The sequence below is a fragment of the Aquila chrysaetos genome, chromosome Z (assembly GCF_900496995.4).
Source record: "Aquila chrysaetos chrysaetos chromosome Z, bAquChr1.4, whole genome shotgun sequence".
In the NCBI taxonomy this organism is placed as follows: Eukaryota; Metazoa; Chordata; class Aves; order Accipitriformes; family Accipitridae; genus Aquila; species Aquila chrysaetos.
In genome coordinates this window covers 83,584,623-83,609,539 of record NC_044030.1, presented here as the reverse complement: position 1 = coordinate 83,609,539, position 24,917 = coordinate 83,584,623, and the positions used below count along the sequence as shown (strand labels likewise).

Here is a 24,917-nt window from a genome sequence, read left to right as displayed (position 1 = left end):
GTAGAACTGTGGAGTCCCAGAGAAAGAGGGAGACAATGGAGAAGGGAGATAAACAACTTAAAGGATTGCTTTTCTGGTTTTTAAAGGAAAGAACAGCAAACTGTTTCCTGGTGTCTGGTAGCAAGCTACTCTATGTCTCCGTATCCATTATTTAAAGAGGGAAATTATAACAATTCCTCATAGTTCTCACTTTTTATATATGTGTTTCAAGTACTTTGGCTTGAGGGTGCAACTTCAGTTGGAAATGATGGTAGCTCTGTGAACTTAGTCTGTCACAGGAGAACAGGGTAAAAACTGTATATAAGAAAATTTTGTCCCTACTCAAAATGTACTTTATTTAAAAGAGTAGTCTGGAGCTGTTCTAAACATGGCCCCTCAACATATTCTCATAAAATCTGTCTTGCCTACAGCTAGACCCTTTCTCCTGTTAATGTTAATACCAGCAGCTCCAGTGGTTATTTTGTGAAGAATGCATTACACATCATTATGCTGATGTGCACGCTGAAATGTAAATGATACCATAAAGGGGAGAATAAGTCTTGCCTAATCACCAGTTCATTTTGTGTTGGTACACAAAATCCTCAAACTGTGGCTGAATGAATCTCTTTGGGTTCTGCTCTGTCCAGAGGTAAGAACAGATTTGGTCAGCGTGAATTCCTGATATTGCACACATATTCTGAGCTTGATGTGAGTTTCTACTACAAGCCCCACCCCAAAAATGTTGTTAGACATCATAAACCAAAACTAGATGTCAATCCCAGATGATTTGAAAGCCAACCAAGTTTTTTTGTCAAGGTTTATAGACCTTTTTTTTTAAATTGAAAAAATGATGATGAAGCCAGGCTGAGTTTCGAGTCTGTGACAAGGCAAGTTTCAGAGCTCCGACTCTTGTCAGAATGGCTTGAACAGCCCTGCACAAATGTTCTGAGAAATCAAACCAGTATTCAGTGTCTAATTCTGCACCGCCCGCTTGGCTTACCCAAATGAGCTTTTGGAAAGCACTTGAAAAACAGTCTGGCACTTCCTCTCTTTTAACAGCTGAACACAAATTTCTGAAAACCACAGAAAAACCTGCTAAGTCCCAAGCCTTGGCCTGAAAGATTTTCTCCTAATCAATATTACTATGCAATGTATAAAATCATTGAGTGACCTACCTTTAAGATAAGGATTATACATAGGTTGCCTGAATTTGCAAAGGGATGCTGAAACCCTGAGCTGTCCCATAGATCACAGCAATCCCTGAATGAAGCACAAAGGAGAACATTTGCAGTTGTACTGGGACATTCAGTCAGTGATAGTTTACCTTGGAGCCAGCACAGATTTATTTGCCTTTATTGAACGGTGAGCATAAGATCACTTTGGTCTAATAGCCTATTTAAGATTTAGGTGCTCAGCCTCATCTTCAGGAAGGCCTCTCGGTGTAAATAAGGATTCAAACCCTTTGCTGTTCTGTCATCTCTTAGGGAGAAATCTGGACTTATAACCTCCTTGCAGCCAGTAGGGTTGTCTGGGGAGATTAACCCTTGCAGAATTCTGTCCCAAGTGTGTATAGGGAAATAGTGTCCCATGCACATTTGTAGCCCAATGCAGCGTGGTGTTATCCCTTCTCCAAATGAGTTCAATGGGATGTGAATCTATTTACCGTCCAAAACCGCTCCCTCTGATGAGTCGAGTCCCTGGTTTTCTGAAGTCTCGTGTAAATGCGTATGCGTGTGGGTTTCCTGATGATTAAACCTCTGTCTGTTGCAGTGATCCCGTACCACATCACCGTCACGACGGGCACGGAATATGACTCCAGCACCGACAGCCGAGTATACATCATCATCATGGGTCCTCAGAAAGTGCAGACGGAGAGGCTGTGGCTGGATCTCCCAGAAGGAAAAGACGAGTTTGCAGATGGTTCTGTAGAGAAATTCTCTGTTTGGGGCCTAGATGTCGGAGAGATCAAAAAAGTGGAGGTACTTTGTGAATGCAGCGCAAGTGCTGGAGGCACATGAAATACGTGGCCAAAGAAAGCACATATTCCTGTTATTCTTAGCAGTGAAGGGATGACACCTGGGTCTAAAAGGAATGTAAACAGGGATGTGCTAATGAGATTTCACATGTGTCTGAACCTCAAAATAAGTACGCTTTATATCTCGTGTAAAGATACCAAGATCCTTGGGAGGCAGAAGATAATTTTGAATTATAAGGAAGTTGTAACATGTCCCAGTTTTGTCCCATCTCTGGCACTGTTTTGTCTTAGTCAAATCCTGTTATTGACAGATGCAGTGAAGGTTCCCAGGATGCAGTCCTCCATCAGTCTTTTTCCTAGTTGATTTTTACGCTACTTCCAGTTGGGTTTCATAAATTGTGCCTGCAGTGAGAAACACATCTTGTATAATTTTCTAGCTAAACATGAAAATTGTTTTCACAGCTTGGAGGACCCAGGCTTAGAGAAGAAAATTAATCATCGTTCATAAGTAACGTGCACAAATAGATTTCAGTACAGGAGCCATTTTTTCTGCTATGGCTCAGGGAGACAGAATTTGCATAGACTTTCCATCACTGAGCTTAAACTTCACATGAATCTTCCAGAGCGTTTGTGTACATCATTCTTGTTTCATATGGCAGTTCCATCTCCTGAAAGCCTGCTCCAGCCCCTCAAGTGCTGAAACCCGCAGCATGTGAGGACTCCAAGATCCTATTTAATTTTATTTTTACCCCATGCCCTGTGTTGCAGTAAACCTACCTGTTGATACGCATGCTTGTGTGTTTGCAGGGAGTTGAGTGAAAAAAAAAAGATGTAGAAATCCTAACTAATTAAAAAAACTTTGCAGTTGTACGTCCTCTTGCAGCAGCTGATAGACTGAAGCACTCCCATTAGCTTTCATTTAAGCAATGGATTCTCACACCTTGAGAAGTCTCCATACTAGATTTGAGTTTATTATCAAGCCATTTTCTTAATGCACTCCAAGTGCCTGGTTATTATGAGTATTAGTGGCACTTTCTATCTAGCCATCTCTAGGTCAAACTTTGAAAGTGAAGCAAGTACATAAATCCTTCTCTTCCAGACTGTGTGCACATGGAAACAGCCATGGGCTGGGACAGAGAGGAAGGAAAAAATCTCTATAACACCTCAGTGTCAGGGAGACAGAAATAGCAAGCTGAAGAAATAAATAGGATGCTGGAAAAGACACAGTGAGTAGGGTGAGGAAAGGACAGAGAATAGGAGAAAATAGGACGAGACACTTGGAAATAGAAGCAAGGAAAAGAAATAATTTGGAAAGGATTACAAATGGTAAAGAAGAGAAAAAAGTTGCAAATGAAATGCAGGGAGTTAGAAAAAGTAATAACATATAGCTTTCAAGCTGTGTGACGTTCTTCTGCACTCTTTCACCCCTATCCTCAGTGATCTCACCAGTCTACTGCTTCACCTCTTGCTCATTTTTCCCTTTTAGTTTGTAACCCCCCAGCTCGTGGCTGGAGAAGCCATCTGCTCCTGGCCTTCTGCCTTCCTTCATGCAGTGCCCTCTGCTTGGAAGGTCTCTTCTTGCTGATCCACACCCCTGCGATGACATCGATGTGCCAGTCTGCTGTGGTTGCCATGGAATCAGTCCATATTTTCCTTGTAGAAAATTGCAGTGTTCAGGGACACTGCAGAAAATTGCTAGTTATCTACTTGGGAAAAGTGAGGAACAGTTCGTTCTCAGATTTGGCATTTGGCTGCTTCTGGAAGGCAAGAAGTTCCGAATATCAGTTACCATGTGAAAATAGCATAGCATGGGGATTAAGATTCCCGAAGCCCTCTGTATAACCAAGGTAGCAGACTGCAGGATTTAGTAGGATCGTAAGATTTGCAGCATGATACCACTTCTAGTTTGGTGTTATTCTCCTGCTGCAAATATACTCTAGTGAAAGCAGAAACAGTGGAACATGAAGTAATTTGAAGGGGGCCCATTTATACCTGTCTTGTAAGCCTACAGGTATAAGATTTACTACTGGTGTACTTTAATAGACATGCTGACATGAAAATAAATAATACAACATATTTGGTATAGGCACTTTATACTGTGTTCTTAAAACAAGTTTTAAAATTTCTTCTCCTAATGAATGAAAGTATCTCTGTCCCTAGACTGCTGTTGCTGCAGAGAGACAGAGGTGTGTTCAGAAGAATCCTGCATTGGTCTGCACTTCTAAACCACTTCTGGTTCAGAGCCTTTCACCATCACAAGCACAGAGTAAAATGTGGTGGAGTATAAAGTGTTGCAAGTCCATTCCCTCACTGACTAGGGACCTGATCCTGGAAGACCCTCAGGTCTCTCTAATATTCTCTGTACCTTCCAGAATAAGCAAGTAATCCCATTTTTTTGGCATCTTTTCCTTCTGTTTACCACTCAAATTCTCTCCCATTTTCCCCTGTTGCGTTTGGTTTCAAAGTGATTGTGAGCTGCTCAGTGCGAATTGTGCATCTTAGTCTTGGTGATGTGAAGTACTCAACAGTCCCTCAAGGCCGGTGGGAATGAGTTACACAGATTTTCAAGCAGCCCAAGGACCAAGCTGCCTTTGGAATTCTGTCATTCTAACTTAGTCCAAACGTCTCAGCCCAAAAAACTTGTTGTGATATTGGTAGGCATGCCCAGGCTACGCTGCTGGTGTGGCCATGGCTTTGGATCAGTCACTGTATTGGCATGGTCTAGCTAAAGATTTGCTTGGAATTGAAAGACAAATCCCAGTGCTCTGCTCTAAAAGACCAGCCATACGGAAGACTCAGCACTGGATGAGTTTATGCCAGATTTTTACAACATTGTTCTTGGAGCCCTTGGAAATCTGCTTGTGTGCAGGTTTTCCAAGGCAGCTGGATGTGCAGGATGCTTTCTTCTGGCCAGTCACTGATACTAAAGGAGTTAAAGGTTGCTGTGAAAATCTGGTGCCTAGCAATGTCTGGGAATGAGGCTTTGGGAGGTGGCTGTAACGAACCCAAAAGAGCAGCAGACTTTCATGGGCTCATCGGGATTTTTCCTCTGGCTGCTCTGTCCCTGCTTCACTCCAGAGCCATTGCCTGAACTTTCCCCACCGCCTCATCCGTGCCGTCCTGCAACAGGTCTCGAGGGGCTGTGTGCAGTCTCAGAGGGGCTTTGGTTTTGGACAAGGGCAGTCAAGCTGGCAGAGAGGGAATGGGAAGGCAAGTGTTATATTCCCATTCACCTCACACCCCAAGAATCTGAGAATTAATGCATCCATTGTAGACTTGAATTTCCCTGGTGGTTAACTCTAATTTTCTGCAGCTGCACAGACATTAGTATAGTAATAATACTCCTAATAACAGTGATGGCTGAGACAGATAAAAAAGATCACTTGTTTTGGTGGGGGGGGGGGAAGATACCACAGATATATCACCCCAGATGAACCTGTTATTAAAAATTATTTTCTGAGCAACCCTAAATATCCTAATAATTTAAAAACAAAACCAGCGAGAACTAAAGACCTCATTTGCCTAGTATCAACAAAGACAACACTTGCTCTGAAAATAATGAACTGCAGGTAGCTCTTTTATTTAACTTTTTATATACAGATAGCTCATTGGAATGACTGATTGACTGACTGAGTTTCATACATCAGCTGGGATACATAATTATGCTTTTAAGTCTGCCCCATCATTAATTGCCCATGTTCTTTAAGAGGGACACATGCAGTTTCTTGGAGAAGTTTGCACCATCAGCACCCTTTTGCTGCTGATATACCTCTAGGAACATTGCTTGCTGCTCTTCACGGCCCTTGCCGGATTCAGCTCTAGGTGGGCTTTGGCTTTCCTAACCTCATCCCTGCACACTTGGGCAGTGTCTCCGTATTTCTCCAGGTCCCCTGTCCCTGCTGTCACCTCTAGTATTCTTCCTTTCTCCATTTAAGTTTTGTCAGGAGCCCTTTGTTCATCCATGCAGGCTTCCTGCCACTCTTGTGTGGCTTCTTGCTCTCCAGGGTGGACCATTCTTGAGCTTGGAGGAGATGGTCGTTGAAAATCAACCAGCTACAGATGTAAGCTCCATCTGTTGGCTCCTATATGTACAAACATGGAGCTTTTGCAGTTTAAGGAGATGGGAAGCTGAGAAACAGCTTGATACGTATAGTTGACTTAGAAGTGGATTTGTGAGGGAAGGAGTGCTTGAATAATACATGTGGGCGTTTGCGTAGCTGCATCTTTCCTATTGGCTACGAAGCTTTGGATAGTCGCTTCTAAGCATTGCAACAGCAGTGGAGGGGTTGGAAAGGTGGAGGAATGGGCCTGCAGGGATCAGCAAACTAGCAGATAGACATCAATGGAATAGAAGTAGAGTAGTAAGAGACTGGACGTGTTTTCATGTAGGTCAGTTCAGTCTACCTTGCTTACTTTTGGGACTGGCAGTGTCCAGCCTTCCCTCATGCTCAGCAGCTGATGGCCTGAGCTTCCTTGCCCACATCAGCTGCCATGTACGCTGATGTCTTGCCTGTTGGGCAGCAATGGCGTGAACGATTTCACAGCTCCCTCCATTCCACTGCAGAAGTGGTTTGTGTGACGGTGTATGTCGTCAACACTCTTAGTCCTTCATCACTGGTTAAAACACCCGATCGGGGTCTCTCCTCTGAAGAAATCCCCTTTAACAAGCAGGTGGTTTCTTGCTGACTCTCACAGGTGGGGCACGACGGTGCTACTCCTGAGAGCTGCTGGCTGGTGGAAGAGCTCACCATTGTCGTGCCCACCAAAGGTGTCATGTATAACTTTGTCTGTAAGTGCTGGCTGGCCAGAGACAAAGGTGATGGACTCACCTCACGAATCCTCAACATCCTGGATGCGGACTGCGTTAACGTTGGCCTCAAGGTAGGCTCTAGGCTCATCTTGTATCTTTAGCTGTTGCATGGCCCTGTGCTGATATAGGTTGTGTGTCAGCAGTTCTCATACGTTGACTTCTGCATGTGGTTTGAGCCTTTTATTTGCAGAGGGTTTCTTTGTTATCCCTTTAGCAAAACCTTTAGGAATGGTTTAGCATCATTACCACTTAGAGCGCTATTTAATAACGCTGGCTGGATGCAGCCATGGCATAGGCAGAACAAGAGGGCAAGGCAGAGCAGGTAGGACGCGGTTCAGCAGCATGTCCTCACTTTGTCACCACACCTGGAGCACCCACTGCCATCACCCATGGAGTTGGAGTAGCTGCAGGGTGAACACCTTGGTGCAATCTAACTCCATTGTGTTTTGTTTGAGGAGATACTTCTAACAACTCATCAAATTAGAATAATGGAGATCTTTTAATCTCTGCATAGTGTGGCTACATATCAGCTTTTATGATACGGGATAGGGAAACTGAATTCAGTTAGAAACTAATAATAATTGGAATTTGTTAAAACATGGAGACATTGGTAAGCTTGATCTTTGAAATGAATAACTGATTAAAGTTGAACAAGCAATGAAAAAAACTATATAGTCTTTTCATCCATATATATGAAATTTGAACTAATGTGTGCTATGCCATATTTCAAGCAAGTACAAATTGGAAAGCTGAGCTATGCTGATTTTGGATGTAAGATTTATAACAGAAACAACAGTCTGGATGAATGGGACAATAATACTGTGTTTAATACCTGTATGGCAATTTAAAATCTCTATAGATGTGTTTCTATTTACAGTGAGGTTACACTTTCATAGTACATTAATTTTTCTTTATGCTGCTCTTGATTCCCAAGCTAAAGATACTCTCCTGAAATCTTTCTTGTTCCCCAGACACACTAAAATGTGATAACATTTTTAGCATCTGTGAAGGATTCAACAACTCAACACAGGTTTCAGTGGTAGAATCGACCGAAGAGGGAAAAACCCTCCCTCAGACTGAATATCAAGGTTAAAACCTAATCTCTTAAAAACTTCCTATCAGTTGTTTAACCTCCCGGATAAGGTTTCCAAGCTTCTATTGGTGAGCTGATGGCTTGCCCGTAGATTGAAGTGGATGTTAATCAAGACTGATGTTCAGTTTTCCTTTAAAAGCCCAATCCTGACTATTTATTTTCATAAGCATGCCAAAAATAGACACATCTAACTAATTTTTTTCTATGGTGTTGGACCAGAAACTTACTGAAAGGTTTGAAGGAAATCAGCGGAGATACTTGAGACATGAAATCAGAAGTGCGCATTTGACTTTCTGATCAGTCTCCTAGTTGAGGGAATTTGGGACTGTTCCCTCGTAAACAGCTGTAGTTAGAAACTGATTTTAAATTTTGTTTTTAGAGTTCAAGAAGACTAATACATTTAACATCTTTGGGAAAGTTAATGCTTTTTTGTTTTGCTTTTGCTTGACTCTTGCACAGCCATATGTACCCATTTCAATTTAATTTTCTTCTTGGCTTGATATTCCCTTTTTGTGCTTTAAATTGAGTATTTGACTTCCCATACGTAGAGAAACTAGTCAATGTCCACCACAGTCATTGAAAACCTTTAATGCATTGGTAGAAGAGTTTTTTTTCTCCTACCTATAGCAAATATGATGTTTTGCTATGATTTAAAATGTGCATGGATGAATATGTGATAGACAGGTTATTCAGAATTGAAAAAACATGAAAAAAAAATTTTTCTATGATGATATTCTTTTGCCCTGTTTATTTATGTGGCAATCACAATTCAGGCCAATAGAATTTGCCTAGCAGTGCACTATTTGAAGTAAGTTTTGTTGGGTCTGTTTCTTGATATCCTTCCACCTCTTAAATCTAGAGGTCTTGTTACCATAGGTATGATCTTGAAAACGTTTAAGTGGCTGAAAAGTCTTAATGCCACTGACAGCCACTGGGACTTGCACGCTTTTGAAATATTTTATTCTGACTCTTACTATTCACATGTCAGGAGAAAAGAGCAAAGTTAGGCTAATAAAGTGAAAATGATGCAAAACATCTTTTCAAAAATTGGCATACCTTTAATGTATGAGATCTGGGAACACTCTGCATTCAATGCAGAGGTGTGTATCCCACTGGGAAATAGGATAGCTGCATTTTTCTTCTGTAAAGAGTGTTCAGATGTATAGACTTCAAAACTATTAGCGATGTTGGACTAAATGTTGCCCAGATAGACACCGAACACTTCGGGGAAACATTTTGCGGTCAAGGGAAAGAAAAAATTGTGACTTTAGGAGATGTTTTTTAAAAACGGCAAAAGTTTGGTGCGGTACGGAGGTCTGGAGTGCTGGGAGGTGGCCGAGAGGAGATGCCAGTAGCAGAGGGTTGGAGATCTACCCACTGATGTGAAGGTTGTGACTCCCGTGGAGAAGCAGTTTACCAGGTCTTCATCACTCCCCAAGCATATGGTTGTCAAAATGAACGTGTGTCTCTCTGAGTCTATCTAGGCTGAGAAAATCTGCAGAAAAAGTCATAGATGGGGCAAAAAGGAAGGTCCCGTAGCAAGTTTCAATCTCTAACTTTGCCTCTAAGAACCACAGTGTGGAGAGAAACCAAGAAGTTGTGTTGTAACCATTTCTGGCAAAGAAGTAAATCTCTTGCAAAGCCTGTCTAGCCTTTTGCCCAGGCTTTTGCATGGGGTAAGGACAGCTGTTCGAATGAGATCTGATTGTTTCAAATTCTCACCAGATCCTCTACGAAGTCACGGTTGTGACTGGAGACATCGAAAGCGGCGGTACCGACGCCAGTATTTTCATGACTGTCTTTGGATCCAATGGGAACACTGAGGAGATGCAGCTGGAAAAAAATGGAGACAGGTACAGTAACTTTGTCATTTTTGTTGGTTACAAGTGGAGTGATAACAGATTCTAGCATCAAGTCAAGAAACACTTGAGGCTTTGATCATGCTCCCACTGAAACACAAAGATAAACTCCCATTGACTTTATAGGTTCAGAACTGGGCCCCTTGTAAGTGTTATTGTAATTTATTTAGCAGAGCAGAGGAAAGGAGAGCACTGTGTAGCCAGAGAAACCATCCTTTGTCATTTGTAGAAGTTTTGTTTACCCTGTTCCTCAGTGGCTTTAGAGATAAGTATTGTGAACAAAAATATGAACTGTGAAGTCCTGCATCGGCTCCAAGAGGAACTGTGGACCTTGCCTGAATCCACAGGTGCAATTTCAGCAAAACACATCTTTTGTGGAAGAATAAGTAATTTAATTTAGACATTATTTAATGGGGATACATGAGTAACTGCACGATGAAAGAAAGACAAACCAAGAGGCACGCACCTGCCTTGGGAATTGCCTGTGATGGGAAGGTGCTGACTTTCCTCCGTCTGCTCCTCCTGTTCGCTGAGCTGGCCAGAAGTCAGCCAGCTTGGTCCAGAAGCCACAGGAGGGATGCCAGAACCTGAGCTGGTAAGCTGAGGGCCCTGCTGAGAAGCAGGCTTCTTAGCTCGGGCTCTGTGCCATGCTAATGTAACCGCGCGGTTTTGGAACTGGAGCTGGCTTGTCTGCAGCTGGCACGAAAGGGACACACAATGACATCTGTCTGCCCAGATGTGGCCTTACGGTGGAGAGAGATGGAAACGGGCTGAGAGCCGCGTGGAGTGCTGCGCTGCCTGCTCTGATTTTACTAAAAAGGTGAAATCTCATGTTTTCTTCAGCAGAACCAGCTAACAAACACTGCAACCCTAGTCTGACGCCAGCGCTTCTGTCAGCCAAAAAAAGCCACGTGCCACGAATTCATTTCCTAACGCTTTCCTGTTCCTTTCTAGCACCAACCTCGGTACAGAAAGTTTTGGCATGCTCAAGAATGAACATGGCACTAACCATCTTTTAGAGACTGCTTTAGTCAGGCTTAAATTTAATTAATTGACTACCTCTGATCTTATTCAGCAAAGCAGCTACAGAGCGTCAGGAGAGCTGGAGCGTTTGGCCACACAGTTCGAGTTCAGCTTGCTGAGGTGACGCTGGACTTTTCCCCCAGCCTCCTGGCGATGCAGTTCCTCCGCCGCAGCTTTGCATATCACGTGTGGGCTGGATAATTGAAGATAAGGCTCCCTGCATAGAGGTGTTTGCTCAGGGGATGTTTTACTTGCAGCTGTCATAGCAGAGTGGGTGTCTGGGCAAGCGTGTTCAGCTATGCTCGAAACTTTCATGGGTTTAGTTAGTAACAAGCAGGAGCCTTGTTTGCTCTGAAAAAAAATGCAGCAGAGGTGGTGCTGACTAAAATCTCCATGAGAAACATGGCTGAGTCTCACAGAAAACCACAGCTCTTGGACCTGCTCTCCATCACAGAGAGACATCCAATGTGTGGGGCAATGCACCTGCGTTACCAGCATGTCTGGCTATCGGTGACATCCCCCTTCCAAGACCCCAGGTAATCCCAAACTAATCTGTCTCCCACTATTTTAAGCCCAACATTCAATTCTAGTAGTTGGGAAAATGGACCATGATTGTTTGTATTGAAAAGTAAAGCAGACTTCACATCAGGGTACATCAACCAAAAACCTCTAAAAGGGTCCAAGACATCTCCAGCTCCTCAAAAGAGGGTTTGCAGTTTTGCTCCACCTGGAAACTGATATCCCTAAACTATGTGGCCTATAAAAAAACATCAGATTAGTCTATATGGGTGGGATGGATAGTCTCTGATATAAGGATATGAAAACGCAAGAAAGGAGAGCCACACAGTTTGTATGTTATTAGTTGCTTGGGTTGTGTTCTGCCAATAGAAGATCTGCAAAAGGTGTTAAAAAACTCGTTGGGGCTGTATAAAGAAGAAGGATATGTAAAACACAGCTGCTAATAAGTTAATAACCCCAGGATGCTGTGCTACTCTTTGAGGATGTACTGGCACATCTCTCTAGCTGGAGGTGCTCTGTATCACACCTCCAACAGCACAGAGCTCTCATCATCTCATTAGCACCCTCTGCAGAGGACATGCATGTCCCCCAACACATATTCTGCTGGTTTCCCACCCCATTCCCACCAGTCTTCATCCAGCTGTTAACAGCACAGGCTTCCCCGGCTTTTGTTTCGCACGGAAATCGCTCCAGCCTCTGCGCCAGCAGCGAGGGGTGCAACCACGTGGCAAAAGGCACTTCGTCTTTATTGGGGCCATCCAGTGCCAATTCACTCACAGCAGCTTAGTGCATTACGAAGAACCGTTTGTCTAACCTGCCGCAGATTTAAGGCAATTTTAGCTACATTACTGTTATTGCCAAGACCTCTGGGCAATAGAAATATTTATAAGTGCAGGCATGGGTAGGAAAGCTTAATGAAAACCCTCAGATAAATGCTTCAGTGTCCTGGAAAAGGAATAGCAGCAGTCAGCTTGTCTGGGTACTTGTTCCCTTCTCAATTTTTTTCAGGCTTATGTTCATGTTCATATAAATTAGGGATAGGAAAGAGCTCTTGGGTCACCCAGTTTGTCACTTTAGCAATTGCTTCCCTCTAGTACAATGGCTTCTTGGAAGTAGCAGGTGAGTATCAGCCTTATAAACTGTAAACAGGGCATTTACTGAAGATAAATAATGGTTTATTTTGCTAACAGACTGTTTAGCTTAGAGTTGCTCAGCCTGGCAAGGATCAGAGCGAGAGATGTCTTTGAAGCTTTGTAGGTAATAGTGATTGTAATGAAAACTGATCATAGGATCATGGGATAATTTAGGCTGGAAGGGTCACACCTTTTTCTTACATAGATGTGGAAATCAATCCAGTCCAGGCACAAAAGCACATTCTCTTTCTCAGAGTAAGACAGGCTGTCTTGGTATCCGGTGCCACAGAAAGACAAATAACAAGAGGGGAGTTTTTCAAAGAGCAAACATAACCCTTAATAACTAGAAATGGACTGGGACCAAACCCCGCTATCCAAATGCCTCTGGGAGTGCAGGGAAAGCAATGCCTGGATGAAAACTGAGAGGCTCGAGCCAATCCCTATTGCTAACATCTGCAGTTTTGCAGGCTCAGATAATGGTGTGAGGATAATCACATTCATGCTGCAGGGTGTAATCTGAGCAGAGGTTGGTAAAGAAATGGTTTTTTCTCCATATCCTGGCACTGCACAGCTATAGGAGGCTGAGTACATTGCCAGGAACGAGATATCGTCGTTATGGATTATTTATATTATGGTAGTGCCCACAGTTTGCAGAGCTCTCCCCAAACCTCTCGGCAGACTCAGGTAACTTACTCCCAAGGAGAAGTTTGCACGAAGGAGGAACCTCAACAGCAGACTGGTCATGGTGGTGCTTGGTAGACCCCCTGGATTTGGCTGCCCTTCTGCTTAGCAAGGGTTGGATTTCCATCTCCAAGCCCGCAGCAGTTCTGCCAGAGTATTTGGAGGGCAAACCTGGAAGATACACTTGCTCTAACAGAGTAATACTGAGCCTGAGGCAACACTTTCACTGGAGCAAGGCTTTCTTCCTAGCATCATTGATGCTAAGGGGGAGGTAGGGTGGCTGCGGTCCTAGCCAGTGTAATATCTTCTTCAAGAAGCATATGTTAGCTGTTTTTCCCTTTTTCCTGCTTTCTGCTGATTGCTATGGATGAGCAGCTCCTACACATCCTTGTGCCTATATACAGCAGCCAAGCGTAGGGTAAGATCTTTCGTGCAATGTTATACAAACCCACCCCGGTTCTTACCAAAGATGGAGCTAGTTTGCAAATCCAAATTCCTCAAATTCAGCAGGAGAGTGCGGGATGGTCAGTTTTGGCTCCTTTCTAACACAATTTGCCTGTGCTTACTAAACTTAGGCGTTGGGCTCTGACTTGCAATCAGGTTGCTGTTTTTAGCTGAGCTGCAGCAACTGTCTATCACCGCGGCAAATGCAAAGTTACGGGCTGCATCTTAGCGAAAGAAGATTAAGTAAAATTGCTTTGCCTTCTAGTTGGGATGGGCTAAGGGGCAGGCACGTGGGCAGATGCCAGGAGGAAGGAGATGTGCAGAAACCTGACTGCAGTCTCTATTGTTCTGGTTACAAACAGAGTGATAATGTATGCTACAGGCTGCCTGGAACGGCTCCAGGTGCCTCGTATGGGCTTGATTTTCCAGGGGAGGAGGAATCCCTGTCAAATCTGTGCTGAGGTGCCTTGCCAAAAACACAGTAGCTGGTGATCGCAGGACAGGAAAGCTCAAGTCCAATAAAGTGCACTCATAAACTTTTAATGTGAGGCTGTTGGCAAGATGCGAGTTGCAGCACGGACAGGGGATCGAGAGGCAACGACGCTGTAAAGCAGCGGGAAACCTCCTCAGTCTTTCAATCCCTCCAGGTTTGAGCGAGGCCAAGAGGACAGTTTTATTATGGAGATCGCCGATATCGCACCCCTCAGGAAGATGAGGATCCGGATGGACGGGAAGGGGACTCGCCCGCACTGGTTCCTGGAAAGGGTAACGCACTTCACATCGCGCGTTTCTTTGCGACCTGCTTGTGTTGAAGCCTCTCAGCCTTTGAGAAAGAGGAGAAAGGCTGCCAGTGACTCGCTTTTATTAATTTCCTCCATTTTTCCATTTGGGTTCTTGTGTTTTTTTCCTGCAGGAATTGAGTCAAAAAAAGAAGAGAGCAAGGGCAAAGCTGTGCTGTAAAGCTTTACCACAGTCTCTGCTGTTAGATCTCACTCTCCTCCCCCCCGCAAAAGAGCTTTGGCTTGCCACCCAGGGCACCTGCAGTATTTTCTGGTCCCTGGGATGAATCTCAGCTCCTGCAGACCCCTGCCAGGCTCTGACCCCGTGGGAGAGTGGATTCCCCTCTGTCAGGCAGGGACAGCTAGCGTGGGCCTGGGCTGGGTGGGACATTTCCAAATAATCCATCCTTTCAGGTGAAGCATCCCATCTCTCCCCTTCCCTTCTCCCTCTAGCACACAGGCAGATTTCTTTCTTTTCCTGTTCATACAAGTAAGGTGTCATTTTCTTCTTGCATTTTGATTAGAACATGCAAAATGGCTCTGGCCGCTTCTGTTGATTGCATTTTTCCCTACTGTCCTATCTTGCACAAAAGCACAGTGCTTGCCTTTATCTCCTCTACCAAACCACCAGCTCCTTGTAAGGATCACTTCTATTTGGGCAGTTAAATGCAGTTTGCTTGTTATGGGTCCCTATAATTATATTTCTAAGATAGAGATGGATCGATGTGCTGATTCCACACCACCAGATGTCATTAAGGGAGTAACACATCTCTGCCATGTTTATTTAGCATGTTTTTTTCTGGAGTAGATATCACGCTGGACTTCTGTATTGTGACTTGTTTATGAGAATAGGTTAAGACCCAATAGCTTAACCCACAGTCAGAAAGAATAGTGCACGATTTTTTTTATTGAGTCCTTCATCCTTCTCGACTAGTCTGAAGCTGTCCTTCTTTTTCCCATAAATAATGTGTTTCTAAACGCTGGTCCTAGGCGACCACCTGTTTCCAGTGAAGAGTTGAACTGCTCTTCACCTCCATTAGCATAGTCTAAAAAGCATTTCAGTACCTTTTTTACTTGAGCATTACCACTTTTAACTTTTTTCTCGGCAACTCTTGTGCAGCTTTCCAAAGCACTAGGCCTCCAGCATATATCTTCAGAATAGATGCCACAGACACACAATTTTTCTCTCTGTGCCTAAGGAATAACTCAATCTGTTCTCTGATTTGATTCAGTCATCTTGGTCAAACTCCCTTTGCCAGTTCCCCGATACTTTCCCCTGAGTTTTATAAATCATATTCATATAAAATGAAATCAAATAATGCTTATTCATCCAGAGACATCCCAGATCTTGCAGTCATGAATTAGTAATAGCTCAAAGGCAAGGGATGGTGGCATCTTTAGGGGCAGGTAGCACCTTCCCACCTTCCTGGTCCCAGCTCTGCCCAGTCGTCCAGCCTGCTGCACTGTCCCACCCAAAGCAAAGCTTTTCCAGGGAAGTGGGCAAAAAAGTCTCTCATTTGGACCTATCCGATGGGTTTATAGCCCTCCAGAAGCAACAGGCGGACCATAATCTTTTAGACCAGGATTTTAGAAGCTTTTGAGAATTGTACCCGTAGTTTCTCTTTTTCTTAGAGAAACAGAGCATGGAGGATCTTCTACCTCTAGTGATACTTAGAGAACTTTATTTATTAGTTTTCTTTCCCACCTTCCCTGCAAAGGGAAACATAATATTTGCATTCCCAGGCAGAGAGTGAGGACAGAAGCGCTCTGGAAGAGGGGAGGAAGGATTTGTGTTCTCTGATTTGTATTCCAGCCTTGAAAACTTATGTAGCCTGGTGTGACATGAAAACTGATCTGAGCCCATTTCCATTTCTGTCAAAAGTGCATATTAAAACTGCATAATGAAATACTTGTGGGGGTAGTGCTAAACTCTCAGACAGATGGTTCACAGTTAGTGCTAACTAGCACAGTGAAATGAGAAGCTAGATTAAGCCATCAACCCCGTAATTAACCATTTGTTGCTCCATTTATCTACAGGATTTTCTCAGTTTTCTTGTTCTATTAAAATAACAATAAATGATCTTTTTAATTCTCTTCGGTCTTTTTGTAAACTGTTGCTGGTCATAATTTATACTGCTTTTAGTTTACCAGAAATAGAAATGCATAAATACCAATTAAAATGCATGAATTATCAATGATGTTGTACACAGCCAAAAGATTCAATTTACAAGCAGGGAAGTAGTCATATTTTTTTTTCTGTCTAGATAAAATACATTGAAACTTCATTCAGAATCTCAGCGAAGTAATGAACTTGGTGCCAAAGATTCAAACTGCACCAAAAGTGGGAATAAGTTTTAAATGCTGATACCTAGCCCTCCAGAGGGAACAAAATTTGTTTAGTGATTTGTTGGACCAGAATGAATATTATTGATTGTTGCTATGCACAGAAAGACATACCGAAAACTCTCCAAAGCTGAACAACACTTTCCTATCTCACCACTGCTGGGAGAGACTTAGAGTTTGGATATTTTCCTCTGACCTAATGCTGAATCTCATGTTCTTCCACATCAAGCTACTATGACACTGCTCTGTGTTTCTGAAAAATCAGAGAATAGAATCATAGAATCATGGAATCATGGAATCACAGAATGGTTTGGGTTGGAAAGGACCTTTAAAGGTCGTCTAGTCCAACCCCCCTGCCATGAGCAGGGACATCTTCCACTAGATCAGGTTGCTCAGAGCCCCGTCCAACCTGACCTGGAATGTTCCCAGGGATGGGGCATCTACCACCTCTCTGGGCAACCTCTTCCAGTGTTTCACCGTTTCGTTGTAAAAAAATTGTGACTTCTAATTAGGAAACTTATCTAAATGCATGCTTTGGAAACTTCCTCCTGGGAGAGCTGGTTCCTCAGTCCACACGATGATTTCACCTGCTTCCCAGTGTCTTAGATACAAAGCTGAAAAGCTAGAAATAAGAAAGGATGAAAGCTGTCTGAGTGAAATAACAGGAATTGTGAGACTGTTGAATTCTGCAGAGTTGCTTCCCTCAGAATTTTAATGTTACTTTGTGCTGTCAAAGCCAGGCAGATAAGAAGCTGCCTTAATGAAGCACTAATTGCATTGCATTCAAATGTCACAAATAATCCTGAATGTGGGACTCAGTCTTTATTCAGTTCTTTTTCCTTTATATAAAAGAGATTAAGAGAATTTGAGACAATTCATTATATAGCTGAAGCTGACTGTTATTCTTTGCAACAGAGCAAAGTCTTTTTGTTTTACAGTCAGAGGACCCTGTTTTTAAGTGAAAGACTAGAGACATGCAACAGAACCATAAAAACCTGTGGTTGAGTCTTTGAAGATGAATTCCAGGATGAAGGTATTTTGGTGTTAGTGGGGTGTGAGACCCTGCAGAGTGTGTTTTACACTGCAGCTGGGAGAAGGCTGGGTAGAGGTAAATCAAATGATCGGACATATCAAACCTTTCTGTTACAGCATACAGCGCACAATTAATTTCAAGTTGCTGGTTTAAAGTTCCTGTCAGCTACGATATTTGCTCAGCTAGAAAGCAAATGATCAACATTTTATTCATATACACCGCGCTTACTTTCTTTTCATTGTTTATACGTGTTCTGCAGCCCAGTTAAAATCCATGCATAATTAGTGATGAAGTTTGAGCTTAAAAGCATGCAGATTGTCCACAGCAAGTTCCAGGTACCCTAAAAATAATTTAGTTGCAATGTAAAGTAGCAGTCTTATTGCCAAGCGGCAGCTAATTTTTCTGAGAGAAACAGACAGAAAATAAAAATACCCTCAGCTCAGCTCCCTGAGACTACTTTCTTGAACCTCACAATCCAAATCAACATCCTGCATCATCCTGTGTGTGTGTGTGTGCAACACCCACGAACGTGTCCTTGTAGGATGGCGTTCATTTTGTGCTGTTTTAGTCATCGAAAAAGCTATGTTTGGCTTTCACCTCGTCTACCAAACTACTTAGGCCTCCTCTGTAGTTAAAAGAGAGATGGATCTGAGAGAGGGAGAGATGCCTTGAATGGTTGTTTACCTGCTCCCAGCTTTGTTGGGATGCGCTGCTTCCCTGGTGGTACCCAGCCCCGACCACTGACCGTAGGGAGGACCGACAGGATGCTCTTGGGCTGGATGCCCGGCGTTTAGGCGATTCGTGCTAGGTAAGGTAGGCAACGTACCCACGTAGTGACCGAGCAATCGGCTCGCCACAGGTTTCCCACTACCCCCACGTCCCTTGCTGTGATCTCCGCTGAGCAAACGAAGCTCGTAAAATGAATCTCTGCCTCCTGTCTGCTCCTCTCTGGAGCAGCGTCCCAGAACGAGATAGCAGAGGCTGCTCGCTCGCTCTGTGCTAACCGCTGACATGAAGCTGCACACAGATGAAATCACTCATCCTGATGGGTGAGGGGCTGGGGATGGAAAGAGAGGGCATTTTGCTCCAGCAGTTTTAGTAGCCAGACAGTTTTTCCCAGACAGCATCTGGAGCGTTGGGCACGGGCTGGTTATTTGTGAGAGGTCTGATCTCTCTGCCTGCGAGTGCACTCCAGCTGGCAGCTCTAATCTGCTTCTACCCCCCACTGCTTTCCTGACATTTCCCTGCAAGCTTTGCTCAGGACTTTTTGGTACTAACTGTGTCGCTGTCATTCCCCAGCAGGGCAGAGGTAGAGCTGGCTGAACTTTTTCCAGCAAAGAGTTTATGCACCAATGGGGAAAAAAAGGCATTTGCAGTCAACCTGAGATTATTCAGGATTCAAACTTGCAAATTTTAGCCAAAGAAAAGTTTCTAGGTTGGAATCCTTAGAGGATGTAGACATCGTTCACGCATCCTTGAGGGAGGAGACTTCCTTCTGGTCTGCGCCCCAGCAGAGAGGGCACCAGCTGGGGTGGTGGAGACCTGATTTCTGCTTGGTTCAAGGCAAGGATTTAATTCAACATCTCTTGCAGGTTTTTGACCAGAAAGTAATAGTGTCACTGGCTGTGAAAAAGCAGCTTTTTCTAAAAGTGGGACAGCTTCCACAGCCCAAAATGTCCTGTACCTCTGGGATGAAGGTGCTGTGTTACAGTTCCCTGTTTAGCATCAGGCAGAGAGAAAACCCCGGATGAGTGCCCTACCCACAGGACTGTACAATGCACAAATAGCACAGCTACTGCTTCAGCTTCAGTGTAGCTACTGCCATCCTTAAAAATCATTTTTTATAACCTGGGGCAATGTTCTTCTTTTGAACTGCTAAAGGCTCCGGCAATGCTTGGTTGGGGTCAACAGAAGGCCATGGACTGGGACACATGTAGTCTGAGGACAGAATTTGAGCACATTTTATCTCAAGATAAGTTTTATAAGTTTCTTAGGCTGATATATGAGAGTGCAGTGGAAGGTCACTAAGATAGTCAAGGGGCTGAAGCATATGGCATACTAGGAAAGGCTGAGGTAAATGGAGTTTTAAGCCTTGAGAAGAAAAGACTGAGGGGGGAATCTATTTGCAGTCTTCTGCTGCTTAAAGGGAGGTTACAGAGACCATCAATCCAGTCTCTTCTCGGAGGTGAACAGTGAAAAGGCGTGAGGCAATGGACACAAGTTGCAACAAGGAAAATCCTGATTAGATGTAAAGAAAAAAATCTTCCCAATGAGAGTGGTGCAGCCCTGGGATGGGGACCCAAAGTGCTGGGGGAATCTCCACCCTTGAAATTTTCAAAACTCGGTTGGACAAGGCCTCGCAGTTAGCCATGCTTGGCGCACGAGGTGGGACTAGACACCTCCAGGTATCCCTTTTAACTTGACATTTTTCATGGCTCCATGATTCATTTCTTCCTAATATCATGTCACACTTCTCTGACGTGTCTGGGCTCACGCTTCCATGGCCTTTGCAGAGATATATCTTGCCAGACACTGTTTGCTGGTGCACTGCTACACTCAGGTATGGTCTCTGTTTCTGTTAGATGGTACCACAAATGGTAATTTACAACCCTGTCTCCTCTCTTCCCTCCAGCTCCCCCAGTTTAGTGAGAATTTATGCTGGGGTTTTGCTGTAGGCAAGTGTAATGCCTTTCTCCCAGTGGACTGGTGCTCCGCTGAGCTCATGTTGAATAGGACACATAAAGGTGGGTATCTTATTAGGTGTTTGGTGGAGCAGCTCACAGGCTTGTTCTAAATAGGTTCCTATTCTGTTCTTATGACCACAGCATCTGAGCTCCTTCCCGTGACACATTAGACAGTGTGACTAATATCTGTAGCATACTGTTTGTTCTGTCACCTTTTCCCAGAGGGAGAAATGTGTGAAACATTAAGTTTTGCTGGCCTAATTTTATCTTGTGCACTGCTTTAACTTGTTTGGGGTTGGTTTGCATATCTTTTCAATGATTGCTGTGTGTTTGCACAGAGGAGGCAGGCGAAAGAAAGATACTGTGTACTTCAAGGAGAGGTAGTGAGGTTTTTAATTACTCTCTGTTACTTCTTCTTTGGAGTGAATTCCATATTGGCTTCCAGGAAAGGTCTGTCTCTCTTAGAGATAAGCTTTCTCCATAACTTATGCCAGAGGAGCAAATTTTTTCCTGTGCTTTACCCCATGCATGAAAAGGTCCAATATTCTGAAGACTCTTTCTCAGGACAAGTCACCACAGCACATATTGTCCATATGAGAGAGCTCCGTTTCTCCCAGAAGAGCTCAGTACAGGTTTTGAAGCTATGACCAAGCTCTACCCGTGTCCTACCACACGGTGCACTTTATAAGTTTAAACTTTGCCCTCATTCAAATGGTAGCTGAAGTTTAGCTGAAGTTTTTTTCCCTTATTTTGGCTCTTTGCAGATCATTTTGAAGAACCTGAGTAATCAAGAAGTGGCCACGTTTACCTATGGTGAATGGCTGTCAAAGCTGAAAAATGCCAAGGGAAGTCTTGTGTGTGAGATGCCAGCTGTCATAAATGACGAGCAGATGATGGAGGACACAACATACACTCTTCAGGTTAAAACCAGTGATGTTGGAGGTATGTCCATGGTGGGTATTTTCTGACTCTTCTGGTATGAAGTTTGATTTTTAACAATGGAAAACATCCCCTGCTTAATCTGAAATTATGTTAAGGAAAGCATGATTTAGCCCTACTGTGCTGGAACACCGCCATTTTGGCTGGCTGTTCATCATGACAGTGTTAATCTGTGGGATTCATCCTCATCTGAGCTCTGGGCATAAAATATTTAGACACAAGGCCTAGATTTGACTGCTCGCTGCTTGCTCTGAAGACACCTTAACAGAAGCTATTGCCAGACCATGTTGCAATGGTCAGGAACCCCCTTTTTCTTTTTGGTCAGGTCAGGTCCATCCACATAGGATGGGAAAAAAAAGGCTGCAATCAAAGCTGGTGGGCTCCAGGTGTTCAGTCAGCACTATCTGCTTTGCCCAAAGACGACAGCAATAATTCACCCTCCTTTTCAAAGTGTTTTGAGACCATTTATCTCAGGCTGTGAAAAACCATCCCTAAATGCACACCAGATAGAAGAGGTGGAACAGAGTATAAAGAAAGCTGCAGAGCTTCAAGAGCCAAGAAATGGGATTTCTATGTCATTTCCTGGGATCACTGCCTCTTTTCATGAGAACTTCTGTCAGGCTGCTAAATGAAAGCTGCAACCACATACAAGCTGCCTTGTGCCAAAATGGGACAAGTTAGACATTATCATGCAGACACCTTGTTTGAAAGGTTGACCCTCAAAGGGGATTCTGCCACACCAGTGCACATCATCACCTCCTGATCTCTACCTCTCTTTTTTTTCCTTTTTTTTTTTTTTTTTTTCCCCCTGGATTTACCAGTGGTAATTTAGGCCGCTTGTGAGGTTTGATCTAAGAATATAAAAATTCCCCTGGCAGAGTGTCTTCGTGCCACCTCACCATTTTTTATCTATATCTGCTCTGCCTGCTGCTTGTCTGAAAAACATGTAGTGAAATACGAAAAACAGAAGACAGAGAGAAAGATTTGTTTATGTATCTGGCAATCCATCTAATATAATGGTAGATCTTCCTGTGACCTTTTTGTGAAATCCAGCCCTAACTCACAAAGGCAATGGAAATAGAAATGAGAGGAGAATAGAAGATGACAGCAACAGCAGACAGATCTGCCCTTCCCATTGAATGAAGGATGACCGGTATTAATGATGAAGCATTTCATTTCATTTTGAACAGCGACAACCAGTAGGGAAGAGCAGATTACAGAGAGGTTTCAGAGAGTCTGTTTATGATTAGATCACACAGCACACTGACATAATGCTGAACTTTATTCAGCTTATCTAAAGAGGGTACAAGTCATGAACCATCTCCCCTCTTTGATCATTACGTATTCCACGATTACTCCTGGTTGGACCAATACAGGAAAAAAGATGTTTTATCCTTGACGGTTAGTTTAAACATATTATATCATCTCCTGCCACACTGACATTGTTTAGGGACAGCAATTCTCCACAGTGAATAGAACCAGACGTGTTTATTTCTAGGTATAAAGTTTTTCTCTGCAAAAGCTTTCAACTTTCTAGTGCACCAGAGGCATTGAAACAAACGAAAAAAAAGAAAAGGTAGGGTAGGATTCATCTCACCTATTTGTCACTCTCAAAAAAATTATACTTGTGCTCTTAACTCCTTCTAGGAGTTAAGACTGTCTAGGCTAGACTGTCTCTGGTCAATTCAGGGACCAGAGGAGTCTTAATCAGTGGTCTGGATCATCATCTGGAGGGTCTCTGTCACTCTGTCTTCATCAAATTGAGACAGAGCCCGGACAATTAAGTTAGGCTGGATGGCTAAAGTTGGGGAAAATTAATCCCACAAAAAATGTCCTGCAGTGAACTAGAAAGCAGCAGTCATTTCCTCGCCAACATACACACATATTTAACAACAGTCCTGTTTTACTTTTTCCTCAAAGAAACCTTTGAGTTACAGTTTGACTTTCCAGAAGTCACTCAACTTCGATGATCGTGTAACATAGAGGCTGCATCAGGGAAAGTCTCCTCTCTTGCAAAGGTCAAATCTCCTTTTCGAGGCTCAAATCCAGAGGCCACCAGAAGTACCTCAGATGGCAGCTCTCGGAGTACACACAGATAAGGGGAGAAGAGGTTGTTATGGCAGATACATCCCAAGTCAGATGGGTAATCTTTGGTTAAAACCAAGATCTTGATTTACTTTTGATCTTATAAGAGAAGTAACTCACAATCTACTTTTCTTCAAAGTATGACCCACAGACACAGCTGCAATAGAGCTGGACCACCTGATGGCTCTTTCTGTGGCACAAAAATGTCCTCGCCTGCTAATTTTGATTTACACAGGCTTTCTGTATTCTATATGCAAGCGTCATATACATGGTAATGCGATAAAGATGGAGAAAGAATAAATACTGCTTTCTCATTTTCCAAGCATTAACGAAGCAGGAGGTTTTTCTCTCTGGTGTTATAAGATTAATTAGTATGTTGTCAGCTCAGTTACAGCCTAGAAATTACATAATTTAGGACAGTTGGTGTCAGTTCCTAGTGCCTTATACAAGTCCCTGTTAAGTCAAAAGAAGGACATTCTTTGGCCTCAGAAGGCTGTGACTCAAGCCTACAGTTTGCTTAAAAATAATGCAGCTGCTCAATAAGAAGCATAAAATCATAGACACTTTTGTTGGAAGCGGCCTCTGGAGGTTATTTCATCCACCTTCTTGCTCAAAGGACTCTTGCCAGCACTAGGTCGAATCAGCTAAGACTCTGCCCAGCCGAGTTTTGGACACCCTCAGGGATGGTCATGCCACCACCTCCCCAGACACCTGATCCAGACCTGTACCATTTTCCTAAGAAAATGATGCCCAGCCTGAACCTCCCCAGCAATTTGTGGCTGTGGCTCCCTGGGGTATGGTCTGACATCTCGACAGCGCATGACCCTGTCATCGTTATCACTGTCCATCCACATGGTCAAGGGGTCCTTGTTCACCTGCCCCAGCTCATCTCCCTTGGCCTCTCCTCACAGTTGTACGCCCCAGCTCCTGTTCATCTTGGCACCATCTACTGAGCCCTCCTCAGTGTTTCGACATGACCCAAGGACCCAAACCGGCACCATGGTCTGAGTATGGGCTCCTCAGCGCTGAGCAAAGGGGGTAAGAGCTTCCCTTCAGCTGCTGGCCACGCTCCTCCTGATGTAGCCAAATACATGGTTTGCACTGAACACTTGAGAACTTGCTGTTAGCTCAGATTCAACCTGAACATGAATGTTCCTGCTATAACCTCTGACTCTTCTTCAACTCCCCAGCATGTACACGTGCGGGGTTTATTCCACCCCAGATGCAGAACTTTGCATTTCTCCTTGCTGAATTTCATGGGATTTCTGCTTGCCCGGTCCTCAAGTTTCTCAAGGTCCATCCGGGTTGGAATTCTGCCATTCAGCATGTCAGTACTCCCCCCAATTTAATGTTACCCAGAAATCTGCTGAGGATGCGCTCTGTCACTGTCTGGGGTGTTGATGGTGAGGTTCAGTGCTGCAGACCCCAGTATCGACCCATGAGCTATTGCACTCATTGCCAGTTAAGGCTTGTGCAACCACGGTACCTTCATCTCTTCATTTGTCAAATTTGTTACAGTTCCTAAATGTGCCTGACAG

At 43.7% G+C, this 24,917-nt stretch overlaps 1 protein-coding gene across 6 annotated transcripts in view; it reads left to right on the top strand.

Annotated features, from left to right (window-relative positions):
- LOXHD1 (lipoxygenase homology PLAT domains 1) overlaps window positions 1-24,917 on the top strand; it is a 142,487-nt gene that overhangs the window by 97,867 nt on the left and 19,703 nt on the right. For 5 of the 6 annotated variants that reach the window (XM_030005443.1, XM_030005442.2, XM_030005444.1 and 2 more), the window contains 5 exons: window positions 1,750-1,958; window positions 6,650-6,835; window positions 9,583-9,710; window positions 14,164-14,281; window positions 21,120-21,297. In XM_030005443.1, coding sequence (XP_029861303.1) covers window positions 1,750-1,958; window positions 6,650-6,835; window positions 9,583-9,710; window positions 14,164-14,281; window positions 21,120-21,297 — 819 coding nt within the window. Of the gene's footprint in view, window positions 1-1,749; window positions 1,959-4,259; window positions 4,336-6,649; window positions 6,836-9,582; window positions 9,711-14,163; window positions 14,282-21,119; window positions 21,298-24,917 lie in introns of those variants that run through there. The other variant, XM_030005447.1, reaches the window with a different exon arrangement.